Source organism: Danio rerio, chromosome 16 (genome assembly GCF_049306965.1).
Source record: "Danio rerio strain Tuebingen ecotype United States chromosome 16, GRCz12tu, whole genome shotgun sequence".
Taxonomy (NCBI): Eukaryota; Metazoa; Chordata; class Actinopteri; order Cypriniformes; family Danionidae; genus Danio; species Danio rerio.
Window position 1 is genome coordinate 29572111 of NC_133191.1, and position 16470 is coordinate 29588580.

A 16470-nucleotide genomic window follows, 5' to 3' on the forward strand; every position below is an offset into this window, starting at 1 on the left:
TACTCTTCCACAATAGGCGCTATAGTCTATCTTTTTGCATTGAAGCAACATTAAATCATACCAAAAATAGGACTAAAATTTCATATTATGCAAGCTTTTTAAAGAGGTCCTGTCATGAGGAAGAAAACGTGAAGGAAGCATCACACAAAGGGTTTTCGTTACCCCACCCATTCTTATCTCCTTATCTCAGTCAGAAAATAGCGCCTAAATATTAAAGACATATTCTGAATTTGTTCTTTAGAGTTTTCCCCTCACCTCATCTTTCTCCAATCATGATGAATAAATAAATTCATGTTTATCTTTTGACTACCTACTTCTCTCATCCAGTAAACAAGCATGTGTATGGTAAATACGTGTTTGTGTGAAAGTGAGGGGGAAAAGGGTCATATCTTTCTAAAACACTCGCCGCATATCACACAGCAGGACAGTGCAGGAGGGCAGGGCCTCTTATGATGTTGGTACAACCGAGAACATGAATATGAACTAAAGTGCGGTTCAGAGGAGAATTGTAAAGTTTCCCGCTTTTGCAGATCATTGCCGGACATGTAAAGTGAGGGAAAAACGAAGCCATCCGAAATCCAAAAGCAGAAGAGATAGAAGACAAAGGTTTGAGAAACATGTTGCAGTGTCGAGTGAATTTCCTAGATGACACCCTCTTTACGTGGGAACTTGAGGTACCTGAAGTTTCTTTTACATAAAAGTTTATTTTATCAGGAACCTTAAAAAAAAATAAAATTCTTCAAATTCAAGAGGATAAAGAATAAGTTGAATGTTTTAAAGTATCTTGAATGTTCTAATAATAATAATATTTTTCTTACTCAGTTGTAAATATTTCTGCTTTGTTTTCAAGAATAGCATTTTAAGATGAACACATCAGTTAATTTTTACAGTTTATGATATTTCAAATCAATAGTAAAAAAAAAAACTTAGTAAGTGTTGTAAAGTAACGATAATTGTACAATTTATTTCTTCTACAGAGGGATTCCCTGGGTCAGGATCTCTTCAATAAAGTCTGTGAACATCTTAACCTGTTGGAAAGGGATTATTTTGGTCTGGTTATGTGGGATTCTCCAACTAACAGGGTATTTGTGTTATTTTATATCAGATTATCATCATTATTTGGCTAAAATAACAAAATCAACTGGTAAAAAGAAAAAAATATATTCTTTTTATAATGTATTCTGTGTTTATTGATTTAGGTATGGCTGGATTGTGCTAAAGAAATCCGAAAACAGATAAAAAGTATGTGGTTTTACATATGTGATTACTCAGTGAACTGTTAAGGCTCATATGTGACTGATTTTAACTCAGATTTTTATTATTTCCCTTATTTTTGGTTTCAGGTCCAGTAGCTGAGTTCTTTTTCAGTATCAAGTTTTATCCACCCGACCCTTCAATTTTAGCTGAAGACATAACAAGGTATAAAATGAGATATTCTATAGGTATAAAATAAGAGATAAAAAGACTATCCAGATCCAGTTGAAGTCAGAATTATTAGCCCTCCTGAATTTTAGCCCCCCTGTTAATTTTGTTTCCCAATTGCTGTTTTGCGGAAAGAAGATTTTTTTTCTAAACATAATAGTTTTAATAACTAATTTCTTTTATCTTTGCCATGATGATGTAAATAATATTTGACTAGATAAATTTCAAGACACTTCTATACAGCTTAAAGTGACATTTAAATTCTTAACTAGGTTAATTACGGTAACTAGGCAGGTTAGGGTAATTTGGCAAGTAATTGTATAACAATAGTTTGTTCTGTAGACTATCAAAAAAAATTATAGCTTAAAGGAGCTAATAATTTTTACCTTAAAATGTTTTATTTTTAACTGCTTTTATTCTAGCCAAAATAAAACAAATAAGACAAGAAAAAATATTATCAGATATACTGTGAAAATGTCCTTTCTCTGTGAAACATAATTTGGGAAATATTTAAAAAAAAGAAAAAAAAACTCAAAGGGGGGTAATAATTCTGACTTCAACTGTATTTTCAAATCTCATTTATTTACAATCCAAGTTTTTTTTTTTTATCATATTCCACACAAATGTTTTCCTGCATTTGCTTTTCTCTTTGCATTGTGCATTATTTTATGTTTAATGGGTTTATGAATGTTTTAGATGCTGTATAAATTGAAAGATGTGTATAAAATTGTGTTGCTTTGTGCATGTTTCTTTATATGTTGACTAAGACTATTCTTTGTAATTCTCTCAGATATTTCCTATGTCTTCATCTGAGAAAAGATATTCTGATTGGTCGGCTGCCCTGTCCATCAGACATCTTGGCTCTTTTGGGTTCATACACAGTTCAGTCAACACTTGGTGATTATGACCCAAATCTCCACAAGAACAACTACGTTAGGAAAATTGTTCTTGCACCAAATCAGAGTAAAGAGCTGGAGGAGAAAGTGATGGAGCTGCACGCCACGTACAGGTATACTATTAAATAAACATACAAATGTCCTCTGACTTGTACACAAAACACAAGTTTGTAAAACGTCTTTGTGTGTTACACAGATTTATGAGTCCTGCCCAGGCAGATCTGCTGTTTCTTGAGAACGTCATGGGACTCCCAATGTATGGCGTCGACCTTCATCCTGCCAAAGTACATTTAATTTAGCTTAACTTAACTCCTGGTTTAAAAATGTGTATTTTTTAACCTTTTTTTATTTTTAGAATTATCTTTTTAGTATTGAGTTTGAGGTATGTGAATGTGTGTGTGTGTGTGTGTGTGTGTGTGTGTGTGTGTGTGTGTGTGTGTGTGTGTGTATAATTATTATTATTTTATATATATATATATATATATACAGATATATATATATATATATATATATATATATATATATATATATATATATATATATATATATATATATATATATATATATATATATATATATATATATTACCTAACAAAAGTTTTGTCGTTGATTCCAGTTGTAAGAGCAACAAAAAATAACTTGACTTCTGATTGGAAAAGTGGCAGAAGGTAGATTTTTCTGATGAATCATCTGTTAAAGTGGTGGTCCACTATGATATCATATTTTAAACTTTAGTTGATGTGCAATGCAGCTGTGTGAACATAAACAACATCTCTGAATGTAAAAAGTTCTAAGTTCAATGTAAAGGGAGACCTTGGTTTTTACAGAGTTAGCTTAGCAAAGCCTTCAATGAACAAATTTTGGGGACTACAAAAAATGCTTCCGCCCCCTGTGAGATCACAAAGGTTCATTTACTGCGCATACAAACTGCACAGGTAAGGGCAGTGGCCAGAGGTGCTGTTATGTTATAGCAGAGATAAAGCTAAAAATGCATCCAAACACTGCTGTTTCCACAAAGCTTCGTCTGTTTCTGTATTTGGGCTTCCAAAGGACACGACACAAAGACAGAAGTGCTTACAGTTCAATATTAATTATGTTCCAGAGAATTATAAAATACAAAGCAAGCATGATTTGACAAAACAGCTCCAGAATCTCTCCCAGTTCAGTGCTGGATTTGGCTAAAATCTCCTCAAAGCAGAAGCTATGAACTACAACCTGTAAGTGTTTTTATTTATTAAAATTAATCATGACATGTACAGTGTCTAGCATTAACGGTATGCTGTAACAACAATGTAAACAATGCGAAATGCTGTTTTGTGGGCAAACGATTTAGCTACAAATTCATATTAATCAGTCAAACTGCTGTAAACACACACACACACACACTCCACCAGCACGTTCGTGTCTCTTATATGTGTGTGCGTGTGACTGCATTGATTGTCTTCAGGCAGCTTTTTCATGCATTTTACATCTCAGATAATAAAGTCCAAAAGATATGTGAATGATTCATATTACTTACACCTGCATATTCCGGATATATATGAAAGCTGTCGTGTAACGCATAGAGTTAAAAAAAAATACAGATTAGCTTACCTGACTTGTGGAGGCAGCAGAATAATAAATCAAGGCTTACACAGGTCGCATCCCACATCTTGTGCTTTATTCTTCTGTCACGATATATTACAGAAAATAACTTAATCCGAGCATTAAAGAAAAAGAAAAAAAACTCCCGTGCACATGCGCTTGTTACAGAAACTTCACACATTCACTCACACACACACACACACACACACACACATAGACGCAGACAACATTCACACACACAAAGACGAGGTCTCTTAAAGGAGCCGCACCCCATTTTTACTCGTTACAGACACAGATTTCTCACTCGTTATAGATTTTATTTTTGTGAGCAGGCAGGGGGTTGACTGATTTTTTACACTGCAGAAAAGTGCGTGCTTTTACAGGTGTGACGTGGAGCCGATCCGCGAATTGCAGCACATTATGACGATGACCAATCAGAGTCACTTAAGGGCGGGCCTTTCAGAGAAACTAGGAAATATATCAGTCGTTTTCATGTTAGCTGAGTAGCTGTGTATAATCAAAGTGAGATATATGAAAAATTAATGCAATTTCCTTCAAGTGAAACATGAGCACACATTGCTTTGCATCTTATAAACACAACCAAGCCTTAAAATTACATTTTGGACCACCCCTTTAAACTGCATCCCAATCAACACAAAAACTGCAGAAAATCTATTAGAACCCGCATGGATCCAAGATTCTCATAGAAATCAGTCAAGTTTAGTGAAGGAAAAAATCATGGTTTAGGGTTACATTCAGTATGGGGGCGTTCGAGAGCTCTGTAGGGTGGATGGAAACATCAACAGCCTGAGGTATCAAGACATTTGTGCTGCCCATTACATTACAAACAACAGAAGAGGGCAAATTCTTCAGCAGGACAGACTGGAATTCTCCTCTCCTGCAGTCACCAGACATGAACATTATTGAGCATGTCTGGGGTAAGGTGAAGGAGGAGGCATTGAAGATAAATCCAAAGAATCTTTATGAACTCTGGGAATCCTGCTAGAACACCTTTTTTGCCATTCTAGATGACTTTATTCATAAGTTATTTGAGTCATTGCAGAGATGTATTGATGCAGTCCTCCAAGCTTATGGGAGTCATAAACAATATTAATCCTATTTCCACTGCACCATGACTTTAAATTCTATACTGTACATTATTTCTGCTGAGTGACAAGACTTTTGTCTAAGCAAAGTCAGACCTTACTGTCCTAATGAAATAATTACAGATCAAGGCACGATCATATTTTATTTTGGTAAAATAAGCATAATCTAGAGGTTTTCGCCTTTCATTTAAGCCACTTCTGAAACCAAATAATTAATTAGAAGTCAAGTTATTATTTGTTGTCCCTAAAACTCCCCAGAGCCTCCCTGTTTATCCCTGTTTATTCTGTTTAGCCCTCCATGTTTAACCCCCCAATTTCTGTTTAACAGAGAGCTAATTTCTTCAACACATTTCTAAACATAATAGTTTTAATAACTAATCTGTATTAACGGATTTATTTTATCTTTGTCATAATGACAGTATTGTATTATTATTATTTTGTAAGGGGATGTTTGCTATGTTCACAGGATGCCAGCGGTGAAGATGTTATGCTTGGCGTGTGCTCCGAGGGACTGATTGTATATGAAGATGGTGTAAAAACAAATTCCTTCTTCTGGCCTAGAGTGCTGAAAATCTCGCACAAACGCAACACCTTTCTTCTCAAGATGCGCCCTTCTGAGGTATTCAAACACTCATTTCACGTTTTATAGCAAGTGTCTTGTATTTGCTGTATGTGTTAGTTTTGGGTAGTTTTAATTATATGTATTTTTATTATTTACAAACCCTTGGGTTTTAGTCTTGCTAATGTGTGTTAATTTTTTCAATTTCACTCTGGTTAAGGAGGATGCGTCTGAGGGTAACCTCAGCTTCAGTTTGGCCAACTACAGAGCCTGCAAACAATTGTGGAAATGCTCTGTGGAACATCATAGTTTCTTCAGGTAGGGCTTCATATGCATGTGGGTAAGATTTAAAGGGGCAGTTCACCCAAAAATGAAAATTCTGTCTTATTTACTTATCCTCCAGTTGTTTCAAACTTGTCTGAGTTTCTTTCTTCTGTTGACCACAAAAAAAGATATATTGTAGAATGTTGGGTAAAACAATCAATCAATCAATGTTTATTGTACCTAATAGGGATCTATATTTCTGAATTTCCCCATCATTCTTCAAAACATTTTTTTTGTGATTAACACAAGTAAGACATTCATAAAAGTTAGGTGAGTGTGAGTAAATGGGAAAAAAATGTTCATGTTAGGGTGAACTAGCCCTTTAAACTAGTATCTATATTTTCACAAGGAACACAAGGGGGCGCTCGAATCAAGTGCAAGGAAAAATATAAGAAAAGGCATGCATTTGTGAGCCTCTTTGGAAAGTTTCCATTCATACATTTGAATGTGCTTTTCAGAAACAGACTTCAAGATACAAAAGCAAAAAGACTCCTGACTTTGGGTTCAAGATTTCGTTATCATGGACGCAAACAGTCTGAGTGTGTGGAGGCCAGCAGTAACATCACTCGCGCTCCTCCACGTTTCACACGGTACAGCATCAAAAGAAAAGGTAATCATTGGTAGATAGATTAATTGAAAGGTTTATTAATTAGGCCAGTAGATATAGTGAATTAATTTAGTTCTTTTTTATTTAGCTTCATGTGATTTTATTTTAAACAATTTGGTAGTTTGATTAGGCTAATATTTGTGGACACATATGATTGAAATTAAATGTTTGCTTTCAGCAAATGAAGAAATTCTTGATGTGCTAAAGCTACCAGTTCGAGCAGAGGTAGATGACTGGTTTCTGGTCTATGGTCCAGAAAAATGGCACATTTACACCTCAGGTAAGGAACTACAAACTTAGTCAGGTTAGACACCATATTAATTTAAGCAAAAGACATGGCACAATAACTATATAATAGTTGAACTATATAAATATATAAAAGAAATATATATTTATACTTTTAAATATTAAAACAACTTTCAAAACTGTCTTATAGATGTTTTTTTTTTCTTTAATGGTCTTTTGTAAATAAATTTCTGCAGCTAAACATTTGGTATGAGGTTAAACTTGAGCACACTCATTAAATACTTTATGACCACAAATGACCAAATGCCAAACACATCTTATTTGTATTTGTTTTAAGTATAATATGTAAATTAATTGGTTCAAAATTTACAAAATTTTAGAGGGTTCAAGTTTAATAAGTTTAATAATTTTTTCATTAATGTGCGCTTTAGAATTGCATTAAAGAACCTTGATTTCTCCTCAAAATACTAACAGCGTCGTTAGTAGCATTATAAACTTTAATTTCTTCTTTGAAAAAAACATAATACTAACAGTTTCAGTTATCCAATTAGTCAACTTGAGACACTTTACATCTAATCTGGTTATCACTTCAGCCTGTGTTTTATTTCACAGAGGTTCAGAGCAGTTTGTAAACCTTTCTTAAGGGGTATATATATATATATATATTTTTTTTTTTATTTCCAGCTACTCAAAACTCAACACATTTTGAAATAATTGAAACTAAAACATTAGATTGTAATGCTTGTGTCCTTTCTTGTCTTGTTTTCCCACATCTCCTATGCTTCATGAAATGTGTTTGTCACGAAGTTATAATTTTTTTCCTATCTGATGAACAGATGATGTGATGCTTGAAAGCCAAAAGCTGCAGGAGTATAAGCATCACGCAGATGACTGGTGTGTCCTCCTTGATGGAAGCCCATGTAAGTCTTTTCTAAAGCTTCCAAATGCATCCCAGTGCATATTATGTAAAGAATAATATGTATAGTGCATATTATGTATCTCAAGCATAGTTGACCTGTATCTATTTGCAAGAGATATTAGATATATAGATTGTAAACTACCATCCACACTCTAGTTCAACACATTAATTTTCCATGCGGTCTGGTTTAAGCTCTATGCAGTTTTCTTAAGCTTGCACGTACTATTTTTCTTTTTACTACCTGAATTCCAAAAAGTCAATCTCCGGCACTATAGTTATTAACCAAATTTGTTGACATAAGGATTAAAGGGCAAGCTGGGCTGACATTTTCCATAACGTTCCAGAGGAAATTTACAAGTCCCTGTGGACCAATGTGCATAAAACAAATATTTTAGTTTCCATTAAATTTTTAAGGGCTTTATGGTGATGCAGTGGGTAGCATGTTCACCTTACAGCAAGAAGGTCACTGGTTCGAGCCTCGGCTGGGTCAGTTGGCGTTTCTGTGTGCTTCGGTTTCCCACACAAGTTCAAAAACATGTGGTATACATGAATTGGGTAGGCTAAAGTGTCCGTAGTGTTTGTGTGTTGGATAAGTTGGTGGTTCATTCCGCTGTGGCGACCCCTGATTAATAGAGGGACTAAGTCAAAAAGAAAATGAAAGAATGAATAAATCTTGACTTTCTGATTGACTATGTTTTTGTTTAATTTCATCCCAGTTTCACTATCAGGCGTCCAGCAGCTGCTTCAGACTGAAGAACAGAGAGAGGATCTGGAGACCTCAAAGGAGAAGCTCACAGATGAGTTTGAAATAAAACAATCATATCAAGTTCAGGTGGTCCACGAGAGATCTGACGTTCTAGAGAAAGAGCTTCCTGATTATGAAATAATGAGAAATCTAAATGAGGAGCTACTGGAAGTCGGTGGAGAACGAATACAGAGAGTGGTGATGACCAAAGAATGGACACAAACACAAGACAATGGAGAGAAAAGAGTAGAGAGGGTGGAAAGACGTGTAATTGTCACTAATGAGAAGATGGTAGGTTCTGGGGACACTTCGGAGAGTCTGGAAATTATGGAGCAGAGGCTAGAGAAGGTGGAGGCCATCGGGAGAAAGCTGGTTGAGGTGGAGGAGCTGAGAGTTGGATTGCAGGAAGTGGAAAGTTTGGAACAAAGGTTACAGCAAGCTGAGAAAGAGGGGCTTCAACTGATGAAGAAGGATGATTGGTACATTTTCCTGGATTGCAGGCCATTAACGATCATTGAGACACTCAGAGGTATGTCATGTCAAGTTAATTTTGAAGATTCGGGATTGTTCACTTTAAAATAAAAATGCACTTATCATTTAGTCAACCTCAAGCTGTTCCAAAACTGAATGAATTGCCTCTGCTGAAGTCTCTGATTTCATAGAAGTATAAAGGCTTTATTGGAAATCAAACTTTTTGGTCAACAGAAGAAAGAAACTCATGTAGGTTTGGATGGAAAAACTTAAGGATGAAGTAAATAATGATGACAGAATTTCAATTGTTGGGTGAAATATAACTAAGTACCTATATCAGGGGTGCCCAAACTTTTTTGCATAAAGGGCCAAAAGCCAAATATCATTGAGAGTCATGCACTGAAGGTATATACTAAGCTATAATACATTAAGTTGCCATGGGTCATTTCCTAATTTTTTTCACAAGATTAACCAATGCATATAACATTTAAAATGATAACTTATTGCAATAATAACATATAAATCAACATTTATATGACAGTCTAGTTCAATGATGAATAAACTAGTCACTAGCACTACACTAGCAGAATCTGCTGTTGCTTTGATTTGTCCTCTATCTGTCAGGTGACAGTATGTACATTCAAACTAAATCTGTAAAATTTTCATCATTTAATTGAAACATTTAATTTCAGTTAGCTTTTAACAAACAAACAAACAAACAAACAAACAAAAGGTTACATTAGATTTGAAATGACGACCTCTAAATCATGCTCATCATTCCTTTTTATTTTTATTTTTATTTTTTTATTTGTAAATGGCGCCTGACACCCAAGGTCACCTAACAATAAGCATCAACAGCCATGCTAAAACAAATTAAATATTACTAAAACAATCATTGACCAAACAGGTTAAAACACAATAGCGAATATAAAAGAACATGATAAAAACATAATAAAAAATAGTTAAAGAAAAGCTTGCTTAAAAAGATGGGTCTTTAGATGGGATTTAAGCATGTGAAGACTATCACTGCTCCTTAGATCTTGGGGAAGCGAGTTCCATAGCCGAGGTGCCATAGAGCTAAAGGATCTGTCTCCCATTGTGCTCAATCAAGTGCAAGGTGGTACCGGGGTGGAGTTGTTGGCTGATTTAAGGGTACGAGAAGGGGTGTAGATATGGAGAAGTTTGGTAAGATATTGAGGAGCGAGAATATGAAGTGCCTTAATATTTTAAAGTCAATACGATACTTTACTGGAAGCTAGTGGAGCTGATAGTGGAGCTCTTCTTAGCTTGGATGGCTGGCCAAATCAAAGGTTACTGTGTGCCCGCAGGCCCCCGTTTAAGAATCCCTGGCCTATATAATAATGCCTTAGAAGATGAACCATGACTATACATTAACATATTTTATTATTTATTTTTTCAGAGAGACCAGGAGTAGTTCGGGACGAGTTGCAGCAGATTGTGTATGTTCCTAAACCAATAAAGAAAGAAGATGATTGGTTTATACTTTTTGACGTGCACCCACAAACCACAGAGATATCGCAGCTCCTTTCAGGTATTTATGAAATACTTCTATGTTATGGTACATCACTCTCTTATGATTGATCAGTTGTGCAGACCTGTTGTCAAATACTGTGGGTTATATTTTCCATGCTCTAAAACAATATTTATAATATATGTAAATATATATATAACATATTTATTAATTCATCCTGCACATTAAAGCAGGATGGATTCTTGTCTGTGTTTTTAAAATTCAAGAGCAGGGGAAAGGGATTCCGTCCATATTGTTTCTCCGTGATATTATCGTGGAGTGATATTGTTTCATATCTAAAATAATATCATCATTATAACTGTTTTATTTAGTTTTATATTATGACAGTTAAACAAAATGCTAGATCATTCTAAATTTTAAAGAACAAAAGAGAAGAGTTAAGATCATCAACAAAATTGTAAACTTAAAAACATAATTATAGGTGGCACGGTGGCTTAGTGGTTAGCACTGTAGCCTCACAGCAAGAAGATCGCTGGTTCGAGTCCTGGCTGGGTCAGTTGGCATTTCTGTGTGGAGTTTTCATATTCTCCCTGGGTTCACGTGGGTTTCCTCCGGGTGCTCCAGTTTCCCCCATAGTCCAAAGACATGCGGTATAGGTGGATTGGGTAAACAGAATTGTCCGTAGTGAATGAGTGTGTTTGGATACATATTTAGCAAAATACATATTTAACTTAAATAATCTTTCTTACAGAAAGAGACTTACAAATCTTCCATATACATTGTATATTCTTCCCTTTAACGACAACAACAACGATAAACAGTGAAACATGGGGAGCTACAAATCCTTTAAAATATTTCCCTTAAAGAAGAAAACATATATATTTAGATACATAATATTACATTTAAAGGGGTGGTTCACAACGATATCCTATTTTAAACTTTAGTTGAGTAATGTAGCTATGTGAACATAAACATCATGGCTTTTACAGGGTTAGCTTAGCAAAGTCTACAGCGAATGAATTTTGGTAACTACAAAAAAAAAAAATACATCACGGCTAGTGAGATTACAAACGCTTTAGGTTACGCGCATTCACTATGCGCATACACCCTGTGCAGCGAAGGGGTGTGGCCAGATGTGCTATAATGTTATAGCATTACAATTACAATTTAACTTAAAAAATATATAGCTAGCATTTGACTAAGGTAAGCTTCCAATATCTCACAGTTCAGTGCTGGATTGAACTAAAAACTCTTTAAAGAAGGAGCAGCTCCAGCCATAATAGAAGAAGCTGTGGATTGTGAGCTACAACCTGTAAATGTTTTTATTTGTTAAAATTGATCTATCACATGCACAGTTTCTAGCGTTAAGGGTATGTTGTAGCAAGGATGTAAACAAGGATGTAAACAAAGGGAAAGGCTGCTTGGCACCATTAACAATTTAGCTACAAATTCATATTTACCCATCAAACTGCTTGTAACACACACAATCTTCAGTAGCGCTACAGTATCACAGCACATTATGTTAGCTGACCAATCAAAACCTCTTGAGTGAGGGCTTTCGGAGGAACTAGGACATTTGTTTTTATGTTAGCTGAGTCTATATAATTAAAGTAAAATATAAAAATAAAAAAATAAAAATAATGATTTTTTTAACAAACGAAGCATGATTGCTTTGCATCTTATAAAGACAACCAAGCCTTAAAATACACTTTGGACCACCCTTTTAAAAATGACAATTCAAGAAAAATCCAATAATATTGGTGAAATATACCAAATCCATTTATTCCAAATTAGAAAAAAAGTAATCGGTCTGTGTTCTTAATAAAAAAAGATCCTTTTTCCATGACATATATAGTGTTCACTGTATCAATCCATTCTTTAACTATACCATTCTGCAACTTTTAACCATTTTTTCTAATTACTTTTTTACTAGCTGCCAGAAGAAAACATAACAGTTTCTTGTCCTTATAAATCCATACATCTAAATTTATATTACCTAATTATAAAGATTCAAAAGTGAAAGCAATCTCTACTTCAACAATTGTGTCTAAATGTATTGTAATCTCTTTCCAGTATTGGGTTAATTTCTGACTATCCCAAAAAATCATGATGGTGATTAGCTACTTTTTTGTTTAGAAAAACGTTCGAGGTTACTAAAGTAACCCTTCGTTCCCCGAGGAGGGGAACGGAAGCACTATAAGTGGATTTGATTGTAAAATCCACGCATTGGGAGGTTCGGTTCAGAAGCTACTCGTCTGAAAGAGTATTGAACGGGCCAATTAAGAATGAATTGGCAGCGCAAGCCTGCGCAGGTGAGCGGCATAAGCAATCAACTGAGTATATAAGCTCACCTGGCGCCAGCAGACGCTATCCTTTTTAAGCTGAAGAGACTTTCAACAGCTAAGGGACAGTCATTATGGCGACGGAGTATAGTGCTTCCGTTCCCCTCCTCGGGGAACGAAGGGTTACTTTAGTAACCTCGAACGTTCCCCTTCGGGGGGAACTTCAGCACTATAAGTGGATTTGATTGTAAAATCCACGCATTGGGAGCCCATTGAAAGCGCCATAATGACTGCACCTTACCAACACCCCCGATGAGGAGATAGTCAAGCAAGCGTGACGCACCCACATCATGGGGGGCGCGGTCCTCCAACGTGTCCCTGGCCCTAATTTATCCTACTTCAACAGAAGTTTTACGTATTTATATATATTTTTTGGGAAGTCGTGAGCATCTAGATAATTCTAGGAAAATACGACAGTACGTTGGGAAGCGTGCAATCCCGATAGGGAGGACGCTGCGGAGGCCATCCGTTACCCAAGGGGGGATAGATGGCAGAATTTACATATGGACTAGCCCTAAAAGGGGGAGTACGCATAGCAAAAGAGTAGTTAGCGGGGAGGGAAGACACGGGTCCGCCCAGGGGGGGGACTTAACCGTGGCGGAATAAGCATATGGGATCGCCTAGTGGGGATCACTCATAGCAGGCACCTTTACCCAAAACGCGGGCTGACCAGCGGGCAGACCTACAACGTAGTGGGCCAGCAAGTGACTCCTCCGCTGAGTCAGTGCTGGGGGCCACGGAGGAATCTGCAGGGCTTACCTGACGGGGAACTTTACTGACAGATAAAAAGGCGCACGTATCTCCGTGTTAGGGAAAATGGCGCAGCAAGCGTGTTTCAACACCCTACCGAATTGTTTCCTCAATCACCAAGGGTTACCTAATACCCTTGAGGAAAACCGGCTCCACTCGCAGATTGTAAAACCTTGCAAATGTGTTGGGTGTCACCCAGCCCGCAGCTCTACAGATGTCTGTTAGAGGGGCGCCGCGTGCGCGCGCTCGAGAGGATGCGAAGCTCCGAGTGGAGTGCGCACGCGCTCTCGGGGGACGCGGCTCATCTCGGCTCTGATAGTGAAAGAAAGGCATCCACAATCTAGTGGGAACTTATTTCGGTACGGCACTTCCCTGCTGCCGACCGCTATAACAGACGAAGAGCTGCTCAGATGATCTAAACTCTGAGTGCGGTCCGGATAATACGCAAAACGCGAACTGGACAATAAGAAGGGCTGGGTCTGCCTCCTCCGAGGGCAGCGCTTGCAGGCTCACTACCTCGTATTAAAACGGAGTGGTAGGAACCTTGGGCACATATCGCGGGCGGGGTCTCAGGACGTGAGAGAAGCCAGCCCAATTACAGGCACGAGTCACTGACCGAAAAATGCCTCCGGGTCCCCGACCCTCTAATCGATATCAACGCGACCAGCAGAGCTGTCTTCAGGGACAGAAAGATACTGAGTCGAGGATCGAAGGGATCTGACGCGGCTTGTGTAGCGAGGGCGAGATCCTAAGAGGGCATGAGAGGGGGCGGGGTGGATTAATTCGCTTAACGCCCCTGAGGAACCGGATGATGAGGTTATGCGTTCCCACGGTGCTGCCAGCCACCGCGTTGTGAGAGCGGAGATGGCAGCCACGTAACCTTGAGTGTGGAGGGCGACAGCCTGCTCTCCAACTTCTCTCGGCGTAAAGAAAGCACAACGCTGATCTGGCAAATTACGGGGGTCTTCTCAGCGAGAGACACACCATTCAGTGAATAGACTCCACGTCAGGGCATAGGCGCGCTCGGGGAGGGGGCTCTAGCCCGAGTGACGGTATTAGCCACCGCAATCGGAGGTTACCTAAGTCTTCCTCGCGTCTAAAATCTCTTCAAAGATCGGCGAGGGTGCCAGGTGGTGCCCTGTCCCTGAGAGAGTAGGTGCTCTCTCGAAGGGACTGCCAGGGGAGGGCTATCGCGAGGGAGAGCTCTGACATCCAGGTCCGGTTGAGCCAGAGGGGCGCAACCAGCAACCTGTTCCTCGTCCTCCCTGACCTTGCACAGTAACTGCGCGAGCAGGCTCACTGGGGGAAACGCGTATTTGCGCGTGCCCCGAGGCCAGCTGTAAGCCAGTGCATCCGTGCCATAGCACTCGGTCAGGGAAAGAACAACTGGCAATGAGCGATCTCGGGGGAAGCAACAGATCGATCTGGGCTTCCCCGAATCGCGCCCATATCAGCTGAACAGACTCGGGGTGGAGTCTCCATTCTCCAGGACGCAAGGCTGCCGTGAGAGCGCATCGGCTGCACGGTTGAGCTTGCCTGAATATGAATGGCGTGCAGCGATTTCAGCCGCGGATGACTCCAGAGGAGCAGACGGCGGGCGAGCTGAGACATGCGGCGAGAGCGCATACCCCCTATACGGCTGATATACGCCACCGCCGCCGTACTGTCCGTCCTGACCAGCACGTGTTGCCGCTCCAGCACCGGAAAAAACGGTGGAGAGCGAGGAACACTGCCAACAGCTCCAGGCGATATGCCAATGCAACTGGGTACCTTTCCACAGGTCCGCAGCCGCATGCCCGCAACGCACAGCCCCCCAGCCCGTGTTGGAAGTGTCTGCTGAAACGACAACAAGACTGGACGCCTGTTCTAGAGACACCCAGGCCTGTAGGAACGAGGGGTCGCTCCAAGGGCTGAGGGCGCGGCGACACAGCGCAGTAACAGAGACTCGGTGTGCGCGCGCGTGCCATGCGCGTCTGGGGACTCGATCGTGAAGCCAGTGCTGAAGTGGTCTCATATAGAATAATCCGAGCGGCATGAAGCGGCTGCGGATGCCATATGCCCCAGGAGCCTCTGAAATAGTTTCAGTGGGACCACTATTTTACTGTCGAGCTCTCTCAGACAGTACAGCATCAGCTGAGCGCGCTCTCCGGAGAGGCGCGCTGCCATGGTGACCGAGTCCAGCTCCAGCCCGAGAGAAGAGATCCTCTGCACGGGGGCGAGTTTGCTCTTTTCTCGGTTGACCTGAAACCCCCACAGGTGGAAGTGCCAGAGCACTTTGTCTCTGTGCATAATCAACTCTGTGCATAATCAAAAGAGAGGGCAAAATTCAGCCAGTCGTAAAGAAATTGAGTATGCAGATGCCCGCGAGCCGAAGGGGCGCTGAGGCACCCTCCGCGGGCTTGGTGAGGACCCGCGGAGACAGAGAGAGCCCGAAGGGGAGGGCTTTGTATTGCCAAGCTCGACCTTCAAACGCAACCCGCAGAAACTGTCGGTGGCGAGGAAGAGTGGAGACATGGAAATACGCGTCCATCAGGTCTAATGCTGCAGACCAACCCAGAGGACGAACGCACCGGAGGATGCGCTTCTGCGTGAGCATTCTGAACGGCAGCTTATGCAGGCAGCGGTTCAAAACGCGCAGATCTAGGATTGGCCGTGACCCACCGCTCTTTTTGGGCACGATGAAGCGTGGGCTGTAAAACCCGCTCTCCATCTCGGCTGGAGGGAGCGGCTCGATTGCATCCTTCGCCAGGAGGACAGCAATCTCCTCTCGCAAGACAGGGGCGGACAGGGGGCTGACCCTGGTGAATACACACCCGTGACTTGGGGGGCCGTTTCGCGAACTGAATCGCATAGCCGAGTCTGATTGTGCGTATGAGCCACCGCGAAGAGCTGGCCCGCGCTAACCAGGCAGGCAGAGCTCTCGCTAATGGACTCATCGCTACAATCGCTGACGTACCAGCAGTGGGGCAGCGCGGAGTGGGTGTGCTGATCCGGGAAGCTCGCGGGT

General features: G+C 39.9%; 1 protein-coding gene across 4 annotated transcripts in view; it reads left to right on the forward strand.

Moving 5' to 3' along the window:
- epb41b (erythrocyte membrane protein band 4.1b) overlaps nucleotides 1-16470 on the forward strand; it is a 40986-nt gene that overhangs the window by 1963 nt on the left and 22553 nt on the right. For 2 of the 4 annotated variants that reach the window (XM_068213894.2, XM_073924634.1), the window contains exons 2-14: nucleotides 531-674; nucleotides 978-1082; nucleotides 1200-1242; nucleotides 1344-1419; nucleotides 2213-2431; nucleotides 2515-2602; nucleotides 5475-5627; nucleotides 5788-5885; nucleotides 6350-6501; nucleotides 6677-6778; nucleotides 7581-7664; nucleotides 8380-8937; nucleotides 10300-10431. In XM_068213894.2, coding sequence (XP_068069995.1) covers nucleotides 618-674; nucleotides 978-1082; nucleotides 1200-1242; nucleotides 1344-1419; nucleotides 2213-2431; nucleotides 2515-2602; nucleotides 5475-5627; nucleotides 5788-5885; nucleotides 6350-6501; nucleotides 6677-6778; nucleotides 7581-7664; nucleotides 8380-8937; nucleotides 10300-10431 — 1867 coding nt within the window. In that variant the 5' untranslated portion in view covers nucleotides 531-617. Of the gene's footprint in view, nucleotides 1-192; nucleotides 455-507; nucleotides 675-977; nucleotides 1083-1199; nucleotides 1243-1343; nucleotides 1420-2212; nucleotides 2432-2514; nucleotides 2603-5474; nucleotides 5628-5787; nucleotides 5886-6349; nucleotides 6502-6676; nucleotides 6779-7580; nucleotides 7665-8379; nucleotides 8938-10299; nucleotides 10432-16470 lie in introns of those variants that run through there. The other 2 variants (XM_073924633.1, NM_175084.3) reach the window with 2 other exon arrangements.